The sequence below is a fragment of the Rhinolophus sinicus genome, chromosome 3 (genome assembly GCF_057876585.1).
Source record: "Rhinolophus sinicus isolate RSI-liver-muscle chromosome 3, RSI-T2T, whole genome shotgun sequence".
Classification (NCBI taxonomy): Eukaryota; Metazoa; Chordata; class Mammalia; order Chiroptera; family Rhinolophidae; genus Rhinolophus; species Rhinolophus sinicus.
The window spans coordinates 191,077,429-191,105,308 of NC_142503.1; the positions used below are offsets into that span (position 1 = coordinate 191,077,429).

A 27,880-nucleotide genomic window follows, 5' to 3' on the forward strand; every position below is an offset into this window, starting at 1 on the left:
TATCCTCAGGTGGCTGGAGGAGGGAAAAGGAAGGAGCCCACCACCTGCAGGAGGACGCTGGTTCTCTGGAGACTAAACCCTGCACCAGCAGCTGCTTGCTAACCAGAAACAGTCCCGGGGTCCATGGGTTACCAGTCAACTGCCCTTCTGTGGGGACAGAGCCAGGAGTGCCGTTTCCAGGCTCTCCGCCTCACGTAGAAAGGTGCTGGCTCAGGTAGTAAATGGCCATCTACTGTGACTGGATGGCCATCAGCTGTGGCTGGTTGGCCGTCAGCTGTGACCAGTGAGCCATTGGCCACTAATATAACTGCTGTGGCTACGCTAGAAAGAAAATGGTGGCTGAGCGAGCAGGAGTGGATTGCAGAGGCGGATGCCGCCAGAGAGAATACAGTGATATGACTCCCCTACTTATGGCTCCGTGGGTGTTCCTTTTTGGCCTCACCATGTCCTGCATTGTTATGTGGGGAGCGTGAGTTGAGACCCCGCAGGCCGCCCTGCACGACAAATGGCGTAGTGAGCAGGGTCTCATGCACGACACATGGCGTAGTCGGCAGGATATGGTGCGGGCCAAAGCTCTCTGAAGGGCAGTGGAGCAGTTCGTGTGTATGAACACTCAGTCTCTGGAAGACCAGAAGGAGCAGCTGCCGGAGAGCTGGACCCTCGTGGAGGGGTGGGAGGATGTAGACGGTTCCCCAACCAGCAAAGGCTGGAGAAAGCAAAGGACATTGCGGCCCTGTGGGCTGAGAAGTGCTTGCAGCCCGGATGCGGGACTTGTAGTCCCAGGAGGAAAGGCTTGCTGAGTCCTCCATGGGAAATGAGGGTGAGGTCCAGGTCGTCCCTTACCCCCAGGACAGCCCTGGCGAATGACTATGGACTGTGGGGAATTGCCTTCCATCCCTGATTTGATGGACCCCTTGACTGTTTGCTTGGGAACGTACCACCATGTAGTGGAACTGGCGGATGTTTGCTTTTGTGTCTTGACCGGCCACCATTGAGAATATGTAAGCACCTTGACTATGAGTCGCTGTTGTTCCAGCAGGGTACCCTGAGAGGCCCAGAGAGAGTGGCAGTGCCCTGAGAGGCCCTGGCCGTGTCCAGGAAGTTTGGCTGTGCCCACAGAGAGTGGCAGTGCCCTGAGAGCCCTGGCTGAGCCCAGGAAGTCTGGCTGTGCCCAGAGAGAGTGGCGGTGCCCTGAGAGGCCCTGGCTGTGCCCAGGAAGTCGGGCTGTTCCCAGAGAGAGTGTCAGTGCCCTAAGAACCCTGGCTGTGCCCGGGGAAACTAGTGGTACCCTAAGAAGCCCAGGAAGTCTGGCTGTGCCCGGAAGTACTGGTGGTGCCCTGAGAAACCCTGGCTGTACCCGGGGAAACTAGTGGTACCCTAAGAAGCCCAGGAAGTTTGGCTGTGCCCAGAAGTACTGGTGGTGCCCTGAGAAACCCTGGCTGTGTCCGGGAAGACTGGCTGAGTCCAGGATATTGCATTCACCTCCAGGCTCCTCGCACAGGGCCCCTCGTGAAAGACGCTTGTCGCGTAGATTGTGAGGCGAGAGCCTGTAGGAGTGGAGTGTGGGGACAGATTCCCAGAAAGTAGTTTCCAGGCTCTCGGCCTCACATAGACAGGTGCTGGCTCAGGTAGTAAATGGCCATCAACTGTGATTGGATGGCCATCAGCTGTGGCTGGTTGGCCGTCAGCTGTGACCAGTGAGCCACTGGCCACTAATATAACTACTGTGGCTACGCTAGCAAGAAAATGGGGGCTGAGCTACCAAGAGCGGATTGCAGAGAGGCGGATGCCGCCAGCGAGAATATAGTGATATGACTCTCCTACTTATGGCTCCATGGGTGTTCCTTTTTGGCCTCACCATATCCTGCGTTCTTATGTGGGGAGCGGGAGTTGAGACCCCGCAGGCCGCCCTGCGTGACAAGGGGGTTCTGGGGCATTCCCATTAGTGGCTTAGGATTGGGGCTCTGGATGGTGAACTCATCTGCCTCAAGTCACACAGCTGTAGGCAGAGCTGAGGTCTGAGCCTGTGCATGTGTGATACCAAAGCCTGTGCACAGCGTAACCGCTCTGCTCACCACCTCTCAGTATGAGAGACCACCCTCCTGCCTCTGAGCCCACGGTCTTCAGAAGGGACCTGGGGCCCCAGATACTGAAACCTCTTGGTTCTGGAGGGACCCGTGACTCACCTTTGGTGCGGCCTGGGTGCCGGGAGATGGGGGTGGAGCTGGAAGGGGCTGTAGTGACGGCTGAGGATGAACAGGTCCGGGAGCCCAGCTCTGAGGGCCAGGGCTTCACGGCAGGGTCAGCGGAGGCATCCGTGTGGTCAAGGCTGCCTCCATGCGGGGACCCTCGCCTTGGTTTTAGGTCCCCAGGGCCTGGGGCAGAGAAGGACACTGAGAGATGGGGCTGCAAAATCCTGTGCCAAGGCCAGGCTACCACACTGAGGCCAGAAGCAAGAGCAGCAGGGCACACGGACCACAGGAACAAAGCTGGGCTGCACACCTCACGGGCTCTGTCTCCACGGGAGGGCCTGGCTGCAGGCCCTGGGCCGCCGGCCCTGCCTCTAACGATGGGCTATAATGCGAGCCCTGCACAGCTGGGAGAAAATAAAGGAAGGACTCAAGAGCCTAAACAAAATGTTGGTAGAAGTCCGACATACTACCTATAGGGCACACCTGCTGTGCAATAGCGTGTACCTCAAATCTCTGATTTAAAAAGACCCTGACAGGTGCCTATTCAGGATCATTCCAGACTTGCAGTCCAGGCCCTCAAGCTCCAGCAAGTGCATCCCACCAAGGCGCTTCGCTTCTGATTTGAGGAAGATTTACTGCCACCCTGACAACGTGTTTAAGAAGCCTGCATCTCTGCATGGTGAGACTGTCTGCAAGGATGATTTTTACCTGGTATCTTGTGCTTTTCTGCAATCTCTGAATTTTCTACTATGAACATACACTTTTGTCAAAGTTAAATAAAATCCTATATAAAAACGCTGGGAAAAAAAAGAAACAAACAAACAAAAAACCCTCCAAGTACCTAGCAGTGGGAAGGGGGAGAGGAAGGGCTCTCCAAATACAAGTTAACTATTGATGCAGTTGGGGTTCCTCGTAGCATTAGGACAATGTCGTTTTGCACAATGTCCCACTCTGGGCACCCCAAGGGCCCTGGACCCAGGGCCCCGCCCACTGTCGAGATTCCAACCCCTCAGTCAGATTCTGGACCGGCTGCGAAGTGTTAGGCACCCAACTTTTATAACTCGGAATCAAGGGAAATTTTGGATTTTGAAAAATAACCTTGATGAGAAGCAAGATTCAAGTCTGGTGGAATGAATCAGGACAGGGATCCACTAGGTGAAGTTAAAATGAGGAGCAGAGGGGAGGCGGAGAGGGGCAAGCAGCAGCAATGACAGAAAAATGGCACGATTCCAACAGCATGCTGGGAAGCGAGGCCAGACAGCCAGGCCCGTGGCCGCCCAGGGATCCCAAAGCAGGTACCCGGGACAACATCGGCGCCACATCAGCCGACTCCACCTTTTAATAGTTACGTATTCATTTTTGTGGTGACCTTGTTTTTACGGTGATACTTGTTTTCCATTTACGGTACTGATAAAATAAATTTAAGTGGAAAGGGTGAGTCAATTCAAGGGAAAACATGTCAGTAAGCACACAGGTGATGTAAAGATATGGCAAAAATCATGCAGGTGGTACAAGGATGGCTGAAGACAGAAAAGACGGCAGTAGCTAAAGGCCTCTCTCTCCTGGACCAGCATCCCGTGCTGTGGGCGTGATTTACGTGCTGATGTCCTGTCCCCTGCTGTTTTAACATCAGCATCCAAGATGTCCGAGGACAACAGCACAGTCAGAAAACTTCACTCTGGGCTGAAGTCTGGCTCTGGGCTGAAGTCTGGCTCGGCAACATCCATCCAATTATTCAAAGTGCTTGAATGGAGCGATAAATCCTTCAGAATACAGAACACACCTAAAAGGGGCCCTATCCGCAAAAGCCAACCATTCAGTGCTCTGACAGCAACATGGAGAAAAGGGCAGCCGTTTTCAATTTAGCTGCTTAGAAATAAGTCTTAAAAAAATAAACAACTCACTTGACAGAGGCCGTTTTAGGAAGCATAGCGACAACTGACCAGTTCTGCTTTACACACGCGCTTTGACAGAAGCCTGCGGGTGCGAGAGCGGGGGCAGTACGCAGCCACTGGACTTACTTAGCACGGACATCCTGGCCCAAGGACCTGCATGGGGGTCCCGAGGCGCCCCTAAAACTGTGCTGTGCTGGCGTGCGCTCCTGGGCGTGTGAGCACTCATCTTCTCTTTTGAAATCAGAATCCACGCTGGCTACGTTAAGCTTGGCTTGGAATTGGGGTCGGGAGGAAGGGTCCACTATGAGTCATCTGGCCTTTAGGTACTGTTTTTTTGTTTTGTTTGAATTTCAGAAATGAAGGCGGGTAGGTGATGAAGACACTGACAAAGGAAAAGGATTAGAAATCTCCAATTTCTGAGAAAGGGAGAGGCTCGTTAGGAGAGGAGGGCATGTCAGAGGAAGACCAGAACCGCAGGCGTTTAGAGAGAGCCGGGTGGGCCGCTGTTGGAGACTTCTCTTTGTCTTTACTTTTGCTTCTCAAAAAGGGGCTCTTTTTGCGTGAAGTTGCTAAATTGTTATCCCCCGGATAACCCGACAGAGGAAGGAAGAAGAAAAAAAAAACAGTAAATAAATGAAATGAATAACAGTAACAAATGACTCTACATGAGCTAAATGTACTTAGGAAATCAGAATCCTGTCCAGCTCAGGAAACAATACCCACGACGTGACAGAATCAGGACTCGGTGAATCATTTATGCTCTGACTCAATTTAATTTAGTGGCATCTAGTGCCAGCACTTTACTTACCTAGCACGTGAGCCGAATTATATATTGCTCGAAGAGCCAATGGCTTAGACTATTTTCCAATTTCAGTGTGTTAAATTATTAAGTAAGAATGTTTATTAATTTAGGACCCGGCTTTTCTTACTCATCCATTTTAATGACAGGCTCCCTGACAATGCAACTCACACACTACTCTTATTCCTGTTTAAAGACCTTGGAAACACTTAATGATATATTTCTGGCCTGTTGTAATGACACAATCTACCGGAACTACTCACTAATAATCCTTATATATCTAAAATTACACCTTTTGGCAGGATGAGTTTAAAAATAATGAAAATATCTCTTTTGGATACCAAAAACCCCTCAACATCAAGAAGAATGATTCCCTTTAAATCTCTTACGCATCTTCTATTCCAAACCTACACTTCATGACTTCGTGACCTTGAAATTATAGAGTCTTAGCAGAGCAGACAACTGGTCTAACTCTCTGAACATGTCACATGTTAACATAACTGATTTACCCAATTTGATTGAGGATTAAAATTGACGCCAGAACCTGCTTTATTTCTTCCTCCACAGCACCACCTGGTGGCCGAAGCGCACACTGCAGGATAAGGGACCGATTTGATTCATGCCGGCGCCCCAGACTTGCTCAGCATCTTGGGGACCAAAACTGCTTCAACTGCAGCCAGTACTCCTAGAGGTTAGGAGCTCGGGCTCCGTAGTCTGTCAGACCCACGTTCAGCTCCCAGCTCTGCCACTTATTCCACGGGCAAGTGTTGCACCTTGCCAGGCCTCCCTGCCTCAGCTCTGGAAAGGGGCTAGTGAGCGTGCTGACCTCACAGGGCAGCCAGGACGAAATGAGGCAGAGAAGGTGGGGAAACTAGCTCAGAGGGTGCTGGGCCCACAGAACATGCCCAGTACCTGGCTGCTGTTATTAATAATCATCACTGCTCTGCTCATTCACGGATCAGCGCGAGTCTGGACCAGTCAAGCATTTCTTTCCTCTGAAAGTTTTCCCAACTCTGCTAGGCTATTTACACCTAAGTTACCTTAAACAGTAACGCAAGTTGAGGTAATAAACGTCCAAAAAAAAATGGAAATATCCAGTTTGAAAACCTGTGGCAACAGAACCCCTCTAAACAAAACAAATGTCACACTTCATTATCACTTACCTGCATATGAGCCTTTAACCCAATTTATCTCCTGGAAAGACCAGGAAGGAACGCAGTAGCCCCCAAACGTGTGCACACATTTCATTTTTGCATTTCAAGTGACACAACAAGACATGAAGTGGTGGATGTCACCCCCGAAAGGCTTGTGTACATGTCACACTCAGAAGGTGGCTTGTCACTGGCCCTCAGTGCTGTCATGTCAGCTCCCGGGCGTGTACAAGTCTCAGGCACGGGCCTGATCTTCAGAAAGTCTTAGTGTTAAATTTAACTTCATAAAAGGTTAAATTTCTCAGGGTGTAGGTCTGGCAGGTTGACGGATAAATAATCCATAAAATGGTCTTTAAAAGTAAATTTGAAAACGTTTAAGGCAGCTGTGGTGTTTAATTGGTCCTAAGATGCACATTTCCACCCCCACCCCCAACCTTAACATGTCTGAGCTCAGGATGTCTCACAGTCAACCTGCATCTCAGTCACCACTGTGACGGTGGCAACTCTCACAAAACTGTCACTGTCACAACCAATTTGTTTGCTCATATTTTCCTTTTATCTGTGTGCACAACAATTGTGCCGCTTGGAATTGACAGCCTCGGAGAGTCAATGGAATACAGCACATATCACAAGAAATCCATTTCAGAACCTCTGGCAAACTCCGAAGGACAGCCCCCAGAGACAGGGTGCACCTGAGGTGGAAGGACTCCAGGCCAGATCAGGCTGGAGAAGAACAGCTGCCCTGGTTTTCAAAGTGATAAAAAGCTCAGAGCCACACGAGACCTCGCTGAAGATCTTGCATATAGACATGACGTGTTAAATGCACTGAGACCTCCAGCGGAAACGGCGTGCTCTGGACCTGTGACACACGGGGGAAACCCAAGCCGTACGCGGCGCTCATCTCTGTGGCGCCCATGTAGATACCAGCTCTGGGTACTCGAGTCCCTAAGTCTACACGGTAAGTGAAGCTTCTCAGTTGTTACGGGACAAAACCACCACGGCGCTGACCAGGGCTCCTATTTCCTACTTGGCTGTTAACACACCTAAGAAGGCAGGTGTGTGTCCACGGCCACCCCTCCGCGTCCTTCACACCTGTGTGCACACCCCCACGCCGTCTCCACCCCGTCCACGGCAGTCCTTAGACCCCCTTCACGTCCTGCCTGCAGCCAGGTCAGCCCCTCCTACCTTTCCCCGTGGGCCCGTTGTGCGCGTCTCGCTCTTCTACACAGTTTGAGGCCGATGGGGTGGTCTCGGGGGACTCTGGCTGGGACCTGAGAAGCTGAGCAGCAGAGGGCGAGGCCGGGTCTGGGGACTCCAGCTGCCAGGGAGGGCTGTCTGTGGTTGACTTCAGTCGTTCTCTGGAACCCTCTTTCTTTGGCTTGATGAGTTTGACTAAGGCTTTGGCTCCAATCCAGTGGTTTTTCCTAGTTGGAAGTAGATTTTTAGGATACAATCAATCCTCCCTGACCTTCTAGCAGGTCACTGGGCACCCAAACGTGAGGTGGGATTCCCAACACCAGCCTGGGACGTGACCACTGATGTGGGGTTCAGAATGACAGCACCCTTCAGCATCACCATGATCACCGTATTTGAGGCTCGGGAAGTATAATTTGCAGTTAATTCAGATAGAACCTGGAGTGGTAAAAGTGGGCATCATGGCAGAAGCCCTCACTATCCCTTCCATCCTGCTTTAATAGCTCCAAAAGCACAGCCTCTCTGCTCCTTTAAAAAGGCTTGTGGCTAAAAGAAATTTCATCTTGGGGCTGAACTTCTAAATTCTTTCTGTGGTGGGAGAGGCCCACATGCAAAGGACCTGGAAGATGCAGGCCCTACAGGAAGATGCAGGCCCTACAGCTGGGCACTGCTCTAACGGCTCCAGTTTTCACCCCACTCATGAGAAAGCAAGCTTTTCTGTTCTGTGTTTCAGTTACTGAAACTTAAATCAACTCACTTCTTTGGAGCAGGATCATAAAACTTGTACTGATCCATGATTTTTTCTTCCAGTTTTTCCTTATGTCTCCGTAAGGCATTTAATTTGTCTCTGCAAACAAAGGAGAAAGAAAAACAACCAATCCAGTTTTAAATAAGACACGTGAATTGACTCATCAGCCCAGCCTGGGACCTGGCCCTGAATGGGCCGCTGTTTCTCTGGGACTCACACCCTGGTTCTCATGACCATGGCTGCTGGGCTGGGAATGTGTGAATGAAGCGGCTGACGTGGCTCCAGGGGCCCAAACGCCTTGAGGAGACCTGCTAACGCACCTGGCTCTAAGTAAACTCAAGGGAGCAAACCCCTAACCACCTAAAAAGTCAAGCTCGGAAGCCCCAAGGACTTTCCGGCCAGGTCACTCAGGGCCAGACACGGGGTGCTCCTGAGGGTGAGGTCAACGCCTTTGGTGGCAGGGAGAGGTCCGCCTGCAGTGAGTTAGATGGCCGCCAGGGTTGAAAGAGTCAGACCTCTGCCCTGGACCCATCCCAACACTGGGCTTCTGGTAACACCTACACAGGAGCAAACTCAAAAGCTTTTGGGGGCCAGGCAGAGAAGATAATGAGCAATGCGGCCTGAGAAGCCCAGACGGGTTGCTGGGGGCTGTGGAACGGCTGTGATGCCAGCAGACCACTGCCATGTGGGGACGAAGGCAGGCCCTGGGGACGCGGATCTTCTCAGTTTTTCAGAGAAGCCAGAAACTCAGTTGGTGAAGCAAAATCTCCTGATTTCTAAACGCTGGAAATCAGTTCACCTTTTCAAAAACACAGAAAGGACCAGAGGGACACCTCTTAAACCTTGGGCTGTCAGAGGGTATCGCTGCTCACTGGGAGAGATTCTGGCCTTCCTGAAACAGAGGGCATGCTTTTGTTTTATCTCAGGGAGTTGGGGGGAGAGGGGTACACTTTATACAACACTGCCCACTCTATACAACGCTGCCGGCTCCTGCCTCTCACCACTGGTGTGGCCTTGACAGCTCGGACCCCTGGTGGACCAGTGGCAACTTGAAGCTGCCGAAATCCTGCCTAAACCCAAGGGTTTCCCAAGAATTCACCCTGAAGTGAGCACCTTGTGAAAAGCAATAGCTCTCAAACCAGCAGGCTCCTGACCAGCAACCCCACTCTGCTCCCAGCCCCCTTGGCTCGATGTCTGTGTCCTTCTGTGCTCACAGCCATGCCGTTTGGCCTTATACTAGAGTGCTCTCGTGTCTGGATCAGACCCCCGCCCAGTTATGCAAACTCACAGAGGGCAGACACGAGAACCTTCCCAGGGCCCGGGAGGTACTCGGCTCAGAGCAGGCTCTGGAAGCCTGCCAACCCTCTGGCCGTCTGCAGACTCTCTAGTGCAAACCACGATCAGGTCACCCCCGCGGGGACCAGGCGTCCACGCCATTTCCATCAGCAGGATTACAGAGGGACCACGTCAGGCAACGGCCATTTCTACCCCAAATGACAGTGTGGTTTCCAGTGTAAACCATCCTTCCGTAGGCGGCAAGCCACCTCTAGACGAGCACAGGAAGGCAATCGTGACGTCAGGGAGCTGGGACAGCACCCTGGTGCTCACTGTGACCAGGTCTCGCTGCCAGCGTTGTCTCCTCTTGCCTTCCCACACTGACCACCCACTGCTGATCACAGGGAAGGACGGTCCACCCAGCAGGCACGGACGGGTAGCGACCACCCTGGACCCACGAGATGCATCTTGGGTTACGTGACTTCCAAGGCCCACGGGGTGCAGCGCTAAGGCTCCCCCTCCTGACCGCGTTGCCGGCAGCTTCCTGGGCCCTGCTAGGCCAGCGTCCCTTAAACACGCCCAGTGAATCCAAGCTCATCCGCCAGGCAAGCCGGCCACCTCCTTCCTGACGCTCCCCGCACCCACAGCACGCCACGCTCCTCCTTCACGCCCCCCAGCCTGGCTTGCTGTCTCCCCATCCCGTGCCAGCAGCAGAACCCCCACTCCTAGTACCACGCTTCCTTCTGTGCCTCCATGCAGCCCAACACGTGTCGGTGTGGACACAGCTCTGCTCACACCCCATCATCCCTACCAGCTCCTGGCGACCAGGGAGCTGGGTCTGTGCCCCTTGCAGGGGCTGTGCCAAGGCCGGCACTTCATAAATACTTGCCTGGGGGAGGGGGTAACCACAGCACACAGGTTACCTGCTGTCCAGACCACCCAGGGGAAAAGAGACAGAAAAGGACAGGCGACGGTACCTGTGCTCAGCCTCCCACCTGCACTCTGTCCCTGAGACACCTCGCTTCAGTGCTGTCGTATTTTTAAAATGAGCTTAATTCCAAAAGGAGATTAAGAAGCTTCTGGCGGTGGGCAGTGCCTTTGAAAAGCAAACAAAAGCCACCGCCACCCCTCGCAGGAATCTAGAACCATCCCAGGGAAAACCCAGAGGATATGCTGGTAAGCTGGCGTGTCCCCTTGCCCCCAGGACGCCAGGCGTGGCGCCGGCAGCCAGGGCCCGGGTGCCTGCAGGGCCCGCACGCCCTTACATGTACTGCTTCTGCTCCTCGTGGTACTGCTCCTTGTTCTCTATGTTCTGCTCTAGAAGCATCTGGTTCTGCTGGCTCAGGAGCTGGATCTGGCTCAGGAGGTGATGATTTTCTTCCTCCAAGTTCCCCTTGAGACGGGACAGCAGCTAAAACACAGACAGACAACGTGTCAAACACTGTGTGACCCCGAGTTCCAAGGATGGGAATCCAGCTTCCAGAGGGAGGGCCAGGCCACGTCCACAGAGAGGCCCATCCCAGGATCCTCGGCACTGGTGGAAACGTGGGGGGACAACAGCCGACAACGTGGGGATGGCCGAGCTCCCTCTGCAGTGACACTGTCCCATCCAGCAGCTGAGTTGTGCCCCAAGAGCAAAATATACAATAGACTCTGAAGACTTAATAATAATTTAAAAATGATTTAAAATGTTTCATGAACATGCTTTTTGGTTACATGTCAAAATTATATCTTAGTTACACTGGTTAAATAAAAACATAACATTAAAATTAATCCCACCTGTTTCCTTTTCCTTTTTTAAAGCAGCTACTGAAAAATTTAAATCACGTATGGTGGTTTGCATTATTATTTCTATTGCACAGCTCTGCTCTAGAAGAGGGTGGGCAGAGTCTTTTTTTCTGTAAAGAGCCAGGCAGTAAACCATTTTAGGCTTTCCAGGCAGGACGGTGGTCTCTGTTCCACTGGTCAACCCTATTACTGCAGCAGGAAAGTAGCCAGAGAAGAAATGTAAACGCATGGGTATGGCTGTGCTCACAAAAACGTTACTAATGGACACTGATGTTTAAAATTATCATTTTCACTTGCCACAAAATAGTCTTCTTTTGATTTTCCCTAACCATTCAAAACTGTAAAAGCCATTCTTGATTCACAGCTACACAAAGCAGGTGGGGAGGTGAGGTAGCTGATCTGAACTGAGGGCCGAGACCGGCCACCTCCTGCTCTAGAATATCATCACGGTTGGTGTATCAGGAAAGTCACAAGCATCGGCTTCAGACAGACTAGGAGGGACGAGGAGGGCACCCCAGCTCACAGAGTCGCTGTGAGGATAATGAGATGACACGGATAAGCACGGAGCAAAATGCCCAGCCGAGATGGCTGTTTCTATGCTGACCCTGTAAAAAGCGAAGGTCGGATGCAAGGTGTTTTCTAACACATCCTGACCCATCACAATGTTCGCCCCTTCAAATGCCTCTGGTTTCCTCTTGGCCTGAGTGTGACCTTCATACAGTGCTTGAGCACAGATGCAAACGAGGACCCATCACAACCCAGCTGAGCCCAGGGAACACGCCCAGGGTCCCGCGGCCCCCCCGGCTGAGGCCTCACCTCACAGTGGTTGTTCAGCTTGGCCAGCGAGATGTCCATGCTCTGGTGCTGCGCCTTGAGCTCGTCGAAACGGGCCTGCCAGCGGTTCAGCTCCAGCTGCGAGTTGTTCAGCGAGGTTTTCAGCTCCTTTGTGTGGGTGTGCAGCTCCTCATACTCGCCCTTCAGCTGCTGGTGCAGGAAATTGACCCTGGGGGTGGAGAGCAGCAGGGTTGGGGGCTGAAGAGCTCTGTCCCAGCTGAGCAACCTTAGACAAAGCCACAACCTCTCTGGGCCTCAAATTGTCTCATGTGCAAGTGAGGGGGCTGAACAAAATCAGCCGACTTTTCTAACTGTGTTTGACACTGCTATAATCTCTTTTATATTTAAGGCTTTGGCATATCTTCCTGCTTGGAAAAAGGTGCTGCTATTAAAACACTTTTTAAAATCATAGAACCAGAACATTTTTGCTCTAAAGCTAAGTCTATGCCCAGCTCTTCTCTCCCATTCCAACCTCCTTTCTAATTTCAACCCGAGATAAATAAAATATGACAAGCGGGGGTATTATGTAAATCACTGAAATCATCATCATAATTATTACCCACCTGGGGTTTCCTGGGGGAAGATTTATATCAGAAAGCTCAAATTAGCAGAGGCTCCTAGACTCAATTTGGACACAGATATGTCTTGTTTGGCCTATACAATTGTCTCCTTTTTTTAAATTAGTTTATCAACATTTAAAAATTTTAAAGTTTCACATCAACATTCCTATGTCCAGCTTCTTGTAAGAAAAAAGCATAAACAAAAGGATGGCCTGGCAGCCCCAGGGCTGCCTCCCGGCTGACCATCTTTAGGCAGTGAGTATTCTCCATGTCACCGTCTGGTCTATCGCTGACACTCTTTCCCCCACATGCCTGACCTGCCTGGCCGCGGGCGGCACCAGTTTGTGGGCCCTGGGCGCCATTAACACAAGGACACAGCGACTAAGCAGCTTCAGATGGCCATGCCTCTGGGATAAGACAAAACCTGATTCCAAATCCTGCTATGCCAATAACTAGAAGCACTGAGCAAGTTAGGTAATCTGTCTGAGCCTGTTTCCTCATCTGTCAAAAAAAAAAAAGGGTAATAGCTCAGCTGATTCCCATTATTCACAGCAGTAATGTGCTGTAAAGCTGTAACGTCACCTCGGAAACTGAATTAGCGAATACAGAACCACTGTTCCCAGGGAAAACACAGGGGTAGGTTTTGGTGAGTCTCTGGTCACATCTTTGTCAACTGATCAAGACATCCCTTGTTTTACACGGATTTCTGTGTAATGACACCTTTTGTAATGTACTCAGAGCTGACAGCCGTAACTCAGGCCTGAATGAAGCTTGCCTACCATGCGTCTGTTCTCCGTAAGGCACAGCACAGCCCTGCACTCGAGAAGACTCGCAGCACTTCAGTACTCTGTTTGGGGACCATTTTAAACAGCGAAACTGCCACCAAAAAGCACAGAAACACGAAAACCATGGCACTAAATGGACCACGGAAAGGACGCTTGTTTGCAGTGTGAATGATGAAACAAGAAGACAGAGGTCACAGGCCCTGTTCAACCTCAATGGCAAATGGCAAACAGATACCTTGCCAACCTGGGCGCGTCCATGAGGCCGTGGGCATTGGTCTGGGGGTTACAATACATTTCAGCAAGGAGGTGAATTCACCAGTGGGGAGGTGTGACTAGTGAGGACCGATGGTACCGCTCTCATGGGGTCACTGTGTGGCTCCCATCAGATGACAAAGGTGCCTGTGCCTCATACAGTCACTGTCACAAGCCTGGAGGTGAGGTTATCCAAACTCAGACAATGCATGGTCCCAGCTGTCACTTGAGTCCTTCCAGCCCAGCCACCAGCCAGAGTCCCCTTTAACCTTTTTACCATCCAGCTGTAACATGACAGGGTCTGTAAACGCCCACGATGACCAGGACGCATTTGATCCTCTCTCAGTGGGTGCTGAGTGAGGTGGTCTGAACGGAATCCTGACGGCAGATGCCGCAGGCGGTTACCTGTCCAGCTCTCCCTGCAGCCTCTGGTTCTCGCTGGCGGCGATGGCGTTCGTCCTCTGCTCCTGCTGCAGAGCCTCCCGCTCGGTGTGCAAAGCCTTCTCCAGCTCCTCCAGCTCCGCCTTGTGCTTCAGCATGTCCTCGTGCCTGTCGGAGGGGAACACACCGTGGGGAGCTTGCCCAGGGCCTTCTGTTCCCACAGTAACCCACACCCCCCTTTGAAGACTGCAAAGCCTCCCATGAGGACATGGGGTTCTTCTGGCGGCTTCTCTCTGCAGAGCTGAGGGGATGGACAGGAAACGGGGCTGGACAGCGGAGAAACGGGAGGATGGCGGCTGGGAGAGCCGTGCAGGCCAGTGCCCAGGCCGGGCCGGCACTGGGGGTCCCTCCAGCCCGGAGCTGAGGCCTCTTCCTCCCACTTGCTACAGCCCCTCTGACCCCTCCTTTGACCACCTGGGATACCACAAGTATGTTTTCTGAACTCCCGGCCTTCTCTTAGGGAGTTACAAGTAAGTGCCGAGGTGGTTCACTAAGCACAAACAGATCTAAAAGCAACCACAAAATAAACAGCTGAATTTCACCGCACATAAGAGGTATTCTCTCCTTCCCGGGGTTAGGGTAAGCCCTCTGCTGTCCCTTGGGGAACCCATCTCCATGTCCTTAGTAAGGCCTTGTGGGGGGCAAAGGCTTGCCTGGTGGGGCCCAAGCAGGTGCCAGAGGCCAGCTGTTCTCTTTCATACACAGTCACACTCACTCACACACACACTCACATACGTGTTCACACACATGTACACACACGTGCATACTCACACACAACACACGCACACAAACACTCACACACACGCACACCCACTCCTGCTCCTCAATACCCCCCAACCAGCCCTACCCTCCCTCACACTTCACTCTCAGCTTGGGCCTTTTATTTTCTTCTCCAGCCTCAATCTGTAGCCATCTCTGGAGGGCAGCAGAGCACAAGGATGGAGTCCCTGACAAGCCCCGGTTGTCCCTCCCGCCTGCTGGAACCTTCTGTGTTCACAGATGACACAAGAGCTGCCCCAAGTCCGAGGCGGTGACTTAGGCACCACCTTTCAACCTTCCTGGGCCTCTCCTGTGTGGCTCCAAGTGTCTGAGTGCCTCTCTCTCCTGCGTCCGAGTCATGCGCACATCACACCTGCCCAGGCTCTGCGTCCTGCACACCTGGCCAGGGTCCTGGGCAATCAGGGCTCTGCAGGGCAGCAGCTCAGGCGACGAGGCCTGACTGAATGCACAAGAGCACAAAGCTGAGACTTGTGCATGTCAACGCATATCAATTTTCCATTAAAAAAGAAAAAAAAAGTGCGTGGGAGTGGAGAGTGGGAGGCACAGATGAAATAAGCACGGCAGGATACTGCTATTGACCACTGCTGAAGCCGGGTGACGGGTACATGCGGGTGTCTGTACTATTCTGTTTACTTTCTATATATCCAAAAGGTTCAAAACTTAAAGGATAAAAAAGAAAGAAGCCCAGACCTTGAAAGGAAAGAAAAGGCCAGGGAATCTAGGGTGAGGCACGTCACTGTAAGTCAGCGGCTGTGGTGACCTTCCGCCGCCTCGTTCTTGGTTTGGAGAGAAAAGGAAGAGGGGCCAGGAATCCTTAGGGGAGCAGGGACCCCGAGCCCGACGCTGGATTTCCCAGAGCCGGGATTAGCCACACACCGCCTTCTGCACTCGGGGACCCTCTTGTCACTCGGTCTCCAGCTGCACAAACTCCAGATCACTGAGGGTGACACTTACTTCCCTTTGGGAAAGTTCTGGTGCCCCAGACAGTGAAGCAGTGGGCCAAGAGGAAACGGGGGGCAGATTGGAGGTGGGACACGAGCTCCAGGGGGCCGCCTGCCTCCCCCACAGCTGCGGGCACGCACCTCTCCCCGAGCTCCCTGTGCTCCAGCTCCAGGCTGCGATGCAGCGTCTTCAGGCAGCTGTGCTGGCGGATGAGGGCCTCGTACTCCGCCGACTGGTGCTCATGCAGCGAGCCCAGGTGCTCGTGGTCCTGCAGCAGCGCCTCGTACGCTGCCGCCAGCCGCTCCTGCTGCTTCTGCAGGTTCTCGTGCTCGCTCTCCTTGGCCGCCTGCTGGTTCTGGAACAGTGTGTACTGTGCCGTGAGGGAGGCACTCTGCGAGCTGAGCGTGGAATTCTCCACCTGCAGGCAGGGAGGAGACCATGGCTGCCTGGCCCACGTGCAGGCCCCAGGGCGCCACAGACCCGTGTCCCCAGATGCAGGGAGGGGCCAGGAGCAGGCCAAGGACAGACTCTGAAGTAATAGGGACCCTCAGGGAACTGAGATACCATGTGGTGCTCTCTACAAATGTGACCTTTTGGGGCAAGTTATGTCCTTTCCCTGGATAAGCTGCTTGGGTACCCTCTTTGCCTACTTTTCAAAGCTGATATTTTAAAAAGAAGTAGACAGGAATCAGTAATGATACAGAATACCTGGACACTACCAACCAATTTACCCCAGCTGGCAATCACACACCACCCATCTGGCAACATCCAAATCTATCAAGTGAAGAGGAGGGGATCCATCCTAACTCATTCTGAGGCCAGAATCACCCGATGTTAAAACCAGACAAAGACATTACAATGAAAACCCAACAAAAACAAAACTATAAACCAATATCCTACTTCATTTAATAGAACATTTAATAGAACATTTAATAGAACAAATCCCATCGTCTTTGCCAAATGGTTTCCTGTTCATTGTCTCTGACCCACAGTTACATATTTTCAAACACTTTTCTCAGAAACTGCATTAATGAATCACTCATTTTCCCACAGTCTGTGAACCAGAAGTAAACCCTACATCCTAACCTACGTGGCCCAGAACTAGCTCTGCTCTCAGCCGCCTGGGGTGGCTTCCACCCCACCTCCCCCGTGGAGAGGAAAGATTCACCTGAAAAAGGCTCTGCCAGATTCTACAACAAAGGAACCTGGGTAACAATGTGAACTAAACCGAGCTGATCCCAGAACGTCTTTTCCAAGTCGTTTCTAGCAACGTCCCAGGGAACAGACTTTGGGAAACAGACAAGACTGCGAGTAAAAGCAGGGAAATGACTCAGGCAGCCATATGCTCAATCACTGACAGCGGCTTACCCATCACCACCACCTTCTAAGATCCTGAGGAACCGCTATTTACAATGAGCCTATTAAAAATACAACAAAACCAACCCCCAAAGTCTCCCGTGCTTCGTCTTGCTTACTGAGTGGGAGCTCAGGGCTGGTCTCCAGGAGACTAGGTAACATGCCCGTGGCCTCACCTGCAGCTTGGCCGTCTGGGTCTGCAGTGTCGTGTTGTGCTCCTGCAGGAAGGCGCTCTGTTTTTGCAGCGTCAGGATCTGACTGCTGAAGGCCACGTTCTGGGTCTCCAAATGCTGCAGCTGTTCCTTGAGCAGCTGCTTCTCAGCCTGCAGAGCCGCGTTCTAAGGGGTGGGGAAGCACAAGGCCATCAGATGCCGGCTCGGGAAATGGCACCTGAGTTGTAAGGGACCCTCAAGAGTTGAGGCTTTGGGGGCGAAAGCCAAGGTCCACCAGGTGAGAGAAGTAACATTTTCCCTCTTGGAAAACAAAATCAGCAGAATTGGAAAATTAAAAAGAAAAAGAACACCACTACTTTGAGGGGTATGTGCTTCGGGAAAGCCCGCACACGAAGAGGACGGAGCATAGAACCTGCGCATACGTGTGTGAGGCGACGGCAAGCTGGGGTTACAGCCGCCTTGTCCTTTTTCTCGGTAGTGCTTTGGTTTTCTGTTGATCACCTGACAGTGCATTTCTGTGTGCTGCTCACACAGGATGGGAGTGAACGCCTGCGGCGGCCACAGCCTCACCCTACTCGGGAGTGACAGCACGTAGCATAAGGCTGTCCACGTTCCATGAGGCTGGGCAAGACCTCATACCAGATGCCACCACGTGGGCGAGGAGCCAGGACATGTGGGTCACACGGTAACACAGGTGACCTTAAATCGCATGGGACTTTGGTCAGGTCTCTTAAACTCTGTTTGAGCTTTCTCATCAGTATCAACTTAATATAGTTGTTTGGAGAGTCAGATAAAATCAGGGCTTTAGATAGACACTGGCAAACTTTTTTCCGTAAAGGGCCAGAGAGTAAATACTTTTGGGTGTGCCAGCCATGTGGTCTCTACCCCGACCACTGAGCCCGGCCATTGCTGGAAAAGCAGCCCCTTACAACTCATAAAAGAAGGGCATGTCTGTGTTCCAACAAAACCTCATTTACAGAAGTAGGCGGTGGGCCATGGCTTGCCAGCCCCCAGTACAGAGCACTGAAACACACAATGCTACAGACATAAGCTGCAGGCCAAGTATGATGGACAGGCCGACTGCAAGTCACCATGGAAAATGTGAATACGCCCCTTCATGTTAGAAATGCTAGAAGGGACCGCAAATGAACAGGAGCTCCAGGACTTGCCAGGACAACTCAAGCAGTGTCCCACGAGATGTGGGTCAAGCTCTGCCATCCCGAGTCCTTTACAGGAATGGCATTCTATCCCTGGACCATTACCAGCACGCTCTCTGAGCGACCACAGCCGGGCAGCCCACTCACGTTCCGTTCCAGCTCGATGGCCCGGTCCTTCACTCGGAGAAGCTCCATGGTGGCTTCCTTGTGGCTCGGCCCCCAGCTCTCCTTTCCCTGGTGACCAGCGACCAACGTCCCCGCAGGGTGTTTGAAAGAATTCGGCAGGTGCTTCCCCTCTTCCTGGGTCTGCCTGAGGATCTCACACTCCTTCTTTAGCTGCAGGTCGGGAAGCACGAAAGCAGACTTGGGGCAGGAAGAGGCCGGCTTGGAGCCCACATTAGTGGCCAGAGGACGGCCCTACACCAAACCCCAGCCCTCACCTGGCACTAGCACATGACAAACCAGACACCCAGCTTTTGCTTTAGGGGGAGTGCACATAACCTCTGTCCCGCATGTTTCTCCCTCTTTCCAGAAATGACACAAAGGTCAGTGGCCTGGGACCCAGTCCTGCCTCAGCCCCAACTTTAGCCACGTGACAGCGGCAAGTCTTCTCACTTTCCTGAGCCTCAGCTGGCTGCTCCATAAAATAGAGGTGAACCCGGGAAATATGGACCAGGTGATATTATAAAGCCCCTTCCAGCTCTGGAACTGCTTCGCTCTAGATTCCTTATCCAGTCCACAGCCAAGAAATGTGCCAAGGGTTCAGAAAGGAGGCATGGATGGAAGAGTACCTGTGTGCACGTGTGTGGGGAGCGCCTGTATGCAAGCACGTGGAGAGCGTGTGTACGCACTGACCTTACACGACCCCTATGCACCTGTGTCTGTCCCACCTGAGGGGCTAGCGAGGCTCTGCAGGCCTGTTTGGTCCTGATGCCCACAATGCCATGTGGGTAATCAGTGTCCCCAGATCTCGCCTAGTAGATGCGGTGCTGCTCTGAGCTGCTGTCGTCTCTCCCCCCAAGACCTCCGATTCACTCTCTGGCTCTGTCCACGTGTAGCTCCCTCAGAACCCAACAGCTCATGCATGGCTGCTCCAGGAACTGGGCATCCAGGCTGTCCCTCTGCTACCCAGGTGAGGGGCTGGAAACGGCGAGGCAGGGACCCAAAGCTCATCCCTAATGGGCCAGCGCTTACCACCTGGAGCTCGTTCTGTAACTGGTGATTCAGACTGGCTTTCTCTTCCATCTGTGCTTCTAAGAACACAATCTTTTCTTCTTTCATGGCCAGTGTCGTTTTTAATACTGACTCATTCCTGCCTTCCAAAATCTTGTATTTTCTGAAAATTACAGATATAAAGTATTATTTGTCGGCCTTTTCCACCCACAGGCTCCCAGTCTCCCAGCTGCCACACATCCTTCCCCCCTTTAAGCTGGTTTCCTTCAGCACCTGGCAGCTGGCAGCTTTTGGCCCAGAACTACAGGAGCCAAAAGCCATCCGTTCAGAGTCCTTCCCAGGACAATGTGCTTGTGACACGTACAAAGGAAGAGTCCCTGGGGTATTTTTATAGCCATTGTCTTACGGAGGCATTGCCAGGGCCCCTTCACAGATGGGAGAACTGAGGCTCAGAGAAGGTAGGCAATGTGCCCAAGGTCACAGTGCTAGGTGAGTGGGAAGTCACACTGCACCACACGGCCATCCCGTTATCCAGCATGTGGATCTAGTCGGGTACAACTCCAGGAAAAGTCTAAGATGCTGGATACCTTGAAAAACAAGGTCATTTAACAAAGCATTGCAGGCCAAGTCTGCAACAGTTAAAATAAATAAAGGGCTGGGGTTAGGGCGAGAGAGATAAATAACAGAGAACTTTCAGGGCAGTGAAAATATTCTGATACTATAATGATGGACACACGTCATTACACGTGTCCAAACCCACAGGATGTGCAACAGCAAGAGTGAACTGTAACACAAACTACGCACTTTGGGTGCCGACGGCGTGTGAGGTTCACTGATTGTAACACAGGTACCTCCTGTGGGGAATGCTGACAGTGGGGGAGGCCACGCACGTGGCGGGGGGCAGAGGGTATATGGGAAATGTCTGTACCTATCCCTCAATTTTGCTGTGAACCTAAAACTCTAAAATAAAGTCTATTTTTACAAAATTAAGAAGCCTTTTTGTTGGACGAAAGATTTTCCTTCCGCTCTCCCTTGGGAGCCTCCGGGAAGACCTGGAATACGAAGGACACGCCCTCAGCTGAGAGGAGTCCACACGGAGGTGGAGCTGAGGCGTGGAGCACGTGGGACGTGGTGTGAGCCGTAACGGTGTGTGGGCCACAGGGGAGGGGTCCTCACACGTCGCTCTTGTTGTCGTCGTCCTGCAACAGCAGCTCCTTGTGGAAGCCGACCTTCTCCAGCTCCTGGCTCAGTTTGTCCAGCTCACTGGTCAGCTGCTGGTTCTTCAGTTTCTCCAGCACCAGGTCCTGTAAGGACAGCAAGAGGACAAGCGTGGGACGGGCACCCAGCAGAAACGGCAGGGGGTGCCGGGCGCAGGCCCTTCCCAGGATGAGCAACTGTCCTCCCCAGTCATGGCTGCTCAGGTCGCGAGCACTGAGCAGGAGGTTTGATGGGGATGGGTGAACCCCAGGGATGTCTTCCAACGAGAAGGGATGAGCACAGGTTTCCGGGCCCCTGGCGTGGTAGACGCCCAGACCTACTCGTCAGGATGGATCGTGTGTGTTCCAAACACACCCAAACATGCGTTTGAAACACCATTGTGTTGACCTCTGGGTAGCAGGCCTGCATTCTTCATGATTGCCTGCTCTACACGGTAATGTAGTTAAACGCTCAGGGCAGAGAATTTGGAACACGGAAAAGAAGTATGAAAAGGAGAAAGATTTCATTTTACATCCTGGTTTTGATTTACTTTTCAAAAGTGGTGTTGACCCACTTTACTTCCACCCCAATCAGTAGCTCTCCAGGTTGCTGCCATTTCCTGGCTGGTGTCACAGCTGCTGGCGCGCAGGCCTCCCCCCACCAAGTCCCAAGGCCTGGAAGAGCAGTGAGAGAGTGGGCTCGCCAAACACTGCAGTCTGCTGCCTGCAGGTTTCCCAGCCACCCGGCCGTTGGGTGAAGCCAGGTGACCAGCTGTGACCAATGAGCTGGGTGTGCAACTGACGTGTGGTCACTTCCTGAGTACAGCACAGAAGAGCTGGAGTGTGACCTTCCAGCTGCCTCTCGCCTGTGACAGCAACCGCCCAAACCTCATGTTGAGATGGTGGAGCCGTAAATCAAAGCAGCCTGGACGGCTGAGTCACAGCACAGAGGACAGGCCCCAGGAGAGTCACCTGGATTCTTGTGTGAGAGACGTAAGCCTTGCTGTGGGAAGCCACTGCAGCTCTGGGGTCGGCCTCTATTGGGGCGTGACCTGACCCACGCTTACAGGGGCAGGGACTGTGCGCTGTGTTTGTGTTTTCTCTCTCTCCCCCAGCACACTATCGGCCTGCACTCCTTTCTGAACACAGAGACCTCTGTGTTCACGTGTGTTTCCCTTTCTTCCAGCTAGTGTGACCGACTGAAGTGTGTTCCTTCTCACTCACTCTCTTCCTCATCCACCTGCCGACTGCAGGGGCTCCACTATGGGACGGACGAGCCACAGGAGGGAGAAGCCCCTGGTGCCCGAGACACTGTACTTAACGTCCACCTGGGAACAGCCACACTGACCACCTACATGCGAGAGACTCGATTTCTGTGTTGGGTCAGTCAGATGCTGAACTCGTTTATCAGGGCAGTTATTCACCATAGCACAGGGGACGAATGCACAGAGGACCCGTGCAAAAAGTGCCAGCGAAAAGTAGAATGCGGACTTATCGAGAAACTATAAAATGTTCATGCCCCTTGAGCCTGAAATTCTACTTCTCGGAATAGATCCTAAGAAAACTGACACATCTGTGAAGGTGTCCATGTGCAAGGATGTCCAGTGTCACTGACAACAGTGGGGGGGGGACTGGAAACAAACTAAATGTCCAAAAAATAGCCACAGTAAATCGACTGGATCAGTACCTTGTAGTCATCAGAGATTGTGTCCTGAAACCTATTTAATAGAAGGAGAAAACGCACACAAGTAACACCCAGAACAGGGTTAGGATGTAGAAAGTGTGTGTGTGCGTGTGTGAGTGTGTGTGTGTGTGTGTGCGTGTGTGTGTGCGTGTGTGAGAGTGTGTGTGTGTGTGTGTGCGTGTGCGCGCACGTGTACACACACATGCACAGAGGAAATGACAAAATAAAATAAGCCACACTACTAGCAGTGCAAGTTCTCTCTGGGCAGCGCAAGGGGAACAGGGGATTTTCACTTGGTTCTTCACACCTTCAGGCAACCTCCTGTTTAGAATCAGGGAAATCATGTAAGGATGGGCACAGTCCCCTCCTGTTCTGGAAGCACAGCCCTCTCGACACGCCCGTGCTGCTCTGGGCAGACACGCCCGCCCCACGGGTCCCCTCGGAGGGGCCGCCCCCTGCTCACCTCTCTCAGGGTCGTCAGTGTCCTCGTGTGCATGGTGACTTGCTTGGTGAGGTCCCTGTTGTCCTTCTCGAGCTCCTTCAGCTTGGTGGCCGCGTCCCTGCAGCGGGCCAGCTCCCTGTCCAGGGCCCGGCTCTCCTTCTCGGCGGCAGACAGCTTGGCGGTGCTGTCGTCCAAGACGGCGTCCTTGAGCTCCACCTGCTGCCACAGCCGCTTCACCTCCTTTTCCAGCAGCTTCCTGTCTTTCTCCAGCTGGGCCACCTCCTGCTCCAGGGCCTTCTTGTCCTTCTCGGCCGTCTCCAGCTGCTGGTTGGTGAGCCGGAGGGCCTCCAGGTCGCGCTGCAGGGCCCGGTGCTCTGCCTCCCGCTCGCCGAGCTCGCGCTCCAGCGCCTGTGCCTTCTGGCTGCTGCTCTCCAGGGTCTGCTGCAGCCGGAGGTTCTCGGAGCTCACGCTCTGGTAGCTGAGCTCCAGGCGCTCCGACTTCTTGCTCAGGGCCTTCAGCAGCTCCACGCTTTGCCTGAGCTCCTCTTTCTCCCGCTCCAGCTCCTGGTTCTCCCTCTCGATCTGCGCCATCTTGGTGCCGGCGAAGCGCATGGTCTCCACCATCCCACGCAGCTCCAGGTTCTCCTCGCCCAGCTGCTTGTTGGCTCGCTCCAGCCCCTCGAGCTGCACCGACACATTCTGCAGGGTGTCCAGCGACTTCCTCAGCGTCCGGTTCTCCAGCGTCAGGCCGCGGCTCTCACGCTCCATGGCGTCCGCCTTCGCGGTGGCCGCCTTCAGGGAGGAGACCTCCGTGGCCAGCGTCTCATTCTCCTTCTCCCGCCGGTGCAGCTCCTGCTCCAGCTCCTCCACCCGCGCCACCTTCTCCCTCACCTGCTCCAGGTCCCTGTGCAGCTGCTGCTTCTCAAACTCCAGCTTGCTGAGCTTGCTGCTGGTCTCCGTCACCGTCTGGTGGAGGACTTTGTTCTCCTTCTCAATGTCCTTCGCGCGGGCCTCGCTGCTCACCTGCGACCTCTCCCGCAGCGACCACACAACTTGGTTGAGATGATCCTTTTCTTGCTCAAGATCCTTGATCTGAGGGAAAAAACAACAACGGGAACGTCACAGGCGGCCGCATGGAGGTATCTCAGCGATTTGGGTCCAAACTAGAGGACTAAAGTGTAGGTCCTCAAAGCCCATCCCACTGGGCACCCAATGGAAATCCTAACGTTGCCCAGAGGCCTGATATGGACCCAAGGGGCAGGGCATGGAGATCCCCTACTGAGACAGCTCAAGCCCAGACACATCCCTAGTAGCCAGGATGACGCAGAAACGTAAACCACATCTCCCGCGCTTACCTGAAACAATGAAAGTGGTTTCCCTTGGTACTTTTCATCCTGGTGGGCAGGAGCCCACACGCTGACCATCCACCTCTGTGGCCTCTCCTTATGCTACTCTCTGCCTATAGACACTGCACGGGACCGTCCCTCTGCCTTAAAGACTCACCACCCTCTACCCCTCGGCCTTCAGCATCTCTGCCTCCTTCGCATCCTGCAGGCCTCCCTGCACCACGACTCTAAATGCCCTGCACCTAGCAGGGCTCGCTCATTGGGCATCACGTTTATTTCCTCAGCAGCACACGTCTGAAATCACCTTCCTTGTCACCTGTCATTCTGTCCTACAAACTGTAAGCCACATCTGGGTGGGGGACCCCCTGTCTTTTCACCACACATAGCACCATCCCACCCCCCCCTTTTCTGTCCGTCTAGAGAGGCTGAAAAACCCAAATACTTGATACCCAGCCTCCCTTGCAGCTATGGGTAGCCATGCTTCAGGTCTGGTCAAGGAGGTGTCGACAGAGGGTCCTGGAGAGGCCTTCCCTCTGCCCTTCACCCCCACCTCCTTCCTGCCCATTCCTTGGGGACGTGCAGCAGCCTCTGCTGAGACGGGCAGAACAGGAAGAGAGAAGCCTGGCTCCTGCCTGGCCTCACTGAGCCACTGCCCCAGCACTGGACTGTCTGCCCTTGAAGTGTGAGGCGGATAAACCCTGGAGGTTTGCCAGAGTTCCCCGAGGGACACTGGACATCGGGAGCTGGATCATTCTGTGTCCTGCGGGGCCGTCCTGTGCACTGCTGGACATTTAGCAGCATCCCTGGCCTCCAGCTACCACATGCCAGGAGCACCTTCTCTCTCCTTTGCCAACTCATGACAATCAGAAACAGGACTGCCAACGTACCCGGGAGGCAAAATCTGGCCCCCATGCCCCTGCTGCTGGTTGAGAATTACTGGTTTGAGCTATAGCTAAGCAAGGTGACTGGTAAGCTACGTATCACTGATAAATTACCAATGATCCTGGCCTCTCCCTCTTGTAGGCAGGGGGTCCAGGAGAGGCATTTGCTCTGGAGGTGCCTACCTGCCTGGCTTTGTCAGCCTTCAGGGTCTCCATGTCACTCTGTAGCTGTTCTTTCTCTTTGATCAGCTCCTCACTGAGGGTCTCCAAATCCTGGTTGCTCTGCTTCTCTCTCTCCAGCTGGGTCTGCAGCTTTTCAATCTGCAGAGCCAAAAGACCCAGCCCATACAAAAGTCAGTGCCACAAACTGAAAACCTGTCAGCCCCACAGAATACCCAAACAGGGCTTTTTCCAAGAAAAACGCCCAGGCGTTGTTCTGTGTGACCCCTCATACCCTTGACCGTGAACTCTTAGCCCAGGATTTGCACTTCCAGCTCAGGGTAGAGAGGAAGGTCATGGGCACCCAGAGGGCAGCCTCCCACTCAGACCACCTCTCCTCACCCCCTTTGCCGTGAACTCAACCACCCGCAGGTCACTCACTTCCATCTCAGGCTGTGTCCACTCTCCAGAGGGTCAGACCACACACTCTGGGGCCACCAGCCACCACCACTGGATGCCCTGCAGGGACTTCACTTGGTTGGTGACACCCCTATTCACCCAGCTGCTCAGAGTGCTCTTCTGATTATGTCTCTCCTGCCTCTCATCTTCCAAGTAAATCTGTCACCAAGTCCTGTCCTCTTTCCCCATGCTGCTCCTCCCTCCAGACCCCTGCTGCCCCCAGGCCAGACCACATTCCATCTTGCCTGGACAACTGCCCGGTCACCTCCCCAACACCAAGCTCTTCTGCTGGGATCCACCAGTGCCCAACCTTCCTAAACGGAAACAATCTAGATAGCACTTCTCACACTCTGTGCCTAACACCCAGACACGGCGATGACCGCCGGCTCAGACACCCAGACACCACGATGACCGCAGATTCAGACTCAGTAGGTCCAGGCCGGGACCTGAGATTTGGTTCCCAAGCGAGGCCCATGCTGTCGTCTGTGTTGCAAGGGCTTCACAGCTATAGCTGTCCCTTCCCACTGACACCGAACTCATTGTCAGCTGGGACAGGAGTTGGGAAAAAGGCACCGACTCTGGTAACAGAGGGACAAGGGTTCACAGCCTGGTTCCTCCCTGCTAACAATGTGGCCATGAGCGAGTTTCCATAACTGACACTGGGCCAGCGGCGGCATCGTCGTGAGCTTGTCAGTGTGATGTGCTCAGCATACCCCTGGCAGGTGGCAGTCCAGCCTGGGCCCCACCCGCCCTCAGAGCGTCCGACCCAGTTGGTCAGGGCCAGGGCCTAAGAATCTGCAGTTTGACTTGTGCCCCTCATGCTGCTGGTTTGGGGTGACTTTCTAAACAATATATCTTTAAGAACAAAGATCAGATGGTTCTCAGAGCTTTGCAAGATCCCAGACCTCAGGACGCCAATGAGAACCTCTGGGGTAGGACCCGGAGATGCCCAGGGGCCCAGTGAGCAGCCAGGACTGAGAGCCCGCTCTACTCACCCGTCGGGGCTGGGCCTGGCACAGGTAGGTTTACAAAGATCCCAGAAGGGTCACTGCTCTAACACCTGCGCTGCTTACTTCTCTCCAGGTGAGGGGCTGCCCTGCCTTCCTGCCTCACAGGTCTGTGTGCTGTCTCAAGCCTCCTCTGGAGGAAGCAGCCAGACGAGCTTACTCCTCACTAGTGGGGCGCGTCAGGCCCAGCGGGGCTCAGACTTGCGCTCTCTCATCATACTGTCAGTGCACCAAGCCCCCTGCCCCAACACAGGGACCCTGGGACGGGGGAGCATCACCCAGCCAGGGCTGACAGGAAAACGCACCACAACAGGCCATGTGTCCGTCTTTCTCAAAAGTGAGAGCACCCTTCTCATCCTTCCTTATCTCTGCCCCACTTCTTAGCACAGGCCTGGGGCTCAGCAGGGAGCCTCTGACGACAGTGCCTACACCTGACAGAGTGGCCATGAGGTGTTATTAACCATCACAGAGAGAAAGGTACCGGCCTCAGAGTGGCCGAAGGATTTGCCCAAGGCCGCACGGGGAGGATGAAGCAGAGCCGGGACACACACCGGCCGACCCAGCCCTACTCTCACCCACAGTGGAGGCCGGTGGTGTGTGTCCGCTGCCCCACCGCTCACCCCACCCCACCCCACGCTCTACTGTTAATACTTCACCCTTGTCGCCACTTCTCTCCCAGAGAAAGGAATGTTCTCCCAACCTTTGCATTTCTGATCTTTGTTGCTTCTAGTCTGAAAATGCGATTTCCCCATGTCCGACCCACCGCTCCTAGTCAACTCCCACTTTCCATCTTTCTCCTTTTCTGGTTCTTTTTGCTGTGGAACCAGAGCGCCCACTCCTGCTCATCCCTGAAGAAGGCCAGTGCCCCGGGGCAAGCTCCCTGGGCTGAGGTGTGAGCTGGCTGCAGACCTTCTGGCCCCAAGGGCCTTCCCATTCTCGCACTGCTGGGCTCGGGCTGAGAGCTCATGTGTGAGTCTCGGGGTCCCCAGAGCATGTGGGTGCACGGACCTGCCTCTCAGGCCCTGGGTTGTCCTTGCTCTCATGATGACACCCCAAAAGGGTTGCCCCTCTTCCTCTGACAATAAAGATTCTTTACTTCTTGGCTCAAAGAATGAACTCTTATGACATCAACACAGAGTCAGACATGAGAGGGAGGCCCCTTCTCCAAGGTCCACAGAATTGTTGTGAGTTAGAGGCAGGGATGCTAACTT

The 27,880-nt window shown here is 53.5% G+C and overlaps 1 protein-coding gene across 3 annotated transcripts in view; it reads right to left on the reverse strand.

Moving 5' to 3' along the window:
* The window catches only part of CCDC88C (coiled-coil and HOOK domain protein 88C), a 117,178-nt gene that overhangs the window by 9,844 nt on the left and 79,454 nt on the right, over positions 1 to 27,880 (reverse strand). For all 3 annotated transcript variants that reach the window (XM_019745153.3, XM_019745172.3, XM_019745162.3), the window contains 13 exons: positions 25,228 to 25,365; positions 22,839 to 23,909; positions 20,672 to 20,799; positions 19,517 to 19,658; positions 18,470 to 18,658; positions 17,169 to 17,330; positions 15,777 to 16,054; positions 13,879 to 14,022; positions 11,859 to 12,045; positions 10,520 to 10,665; positions 7,989 to 8,078; positions 7,223 to 7,461; positions 2,187 to 2,375 (listed from right to left, as the gene is read on the reverse strand). In XM_019745153.3, coding sequence (XP_019600712.3) covers positions 2,187 to 2,375; positions 7,223 to 7,461; positions 7,989 to 8,078; positions 10,520 to 10,665; positions 11,859 to 12,045; positions 13,879 to 14,022; positions 15,777 to 16,054; positions 17,169 to 17,330; positions 18,470 to 18,658; positions 19,517 to 19,658; positions 20,672 to 20,799; positions 22,839 to 23,909; positions 25,228 to 25,365 — 3,103 coding nt within the window. The remainder of the gene's footprint in view (positions 1 to 2,186; positions 2,376 to 7,222; positions 7,462 to 7,988; positions 8,079 to 10,519; positions 10,666 to 11,858; positions 12,046 to 13,878; positions 14,023 to 15,776; positions 16,055 to 17,168; positions 17,331 to 18,469; positions 18,659 to 19,516; positions 19,659 to 20,671; positions 20,800 to 22,838; positions 23,910 to 25,227; positions 25,366 to 27,880) is intronic.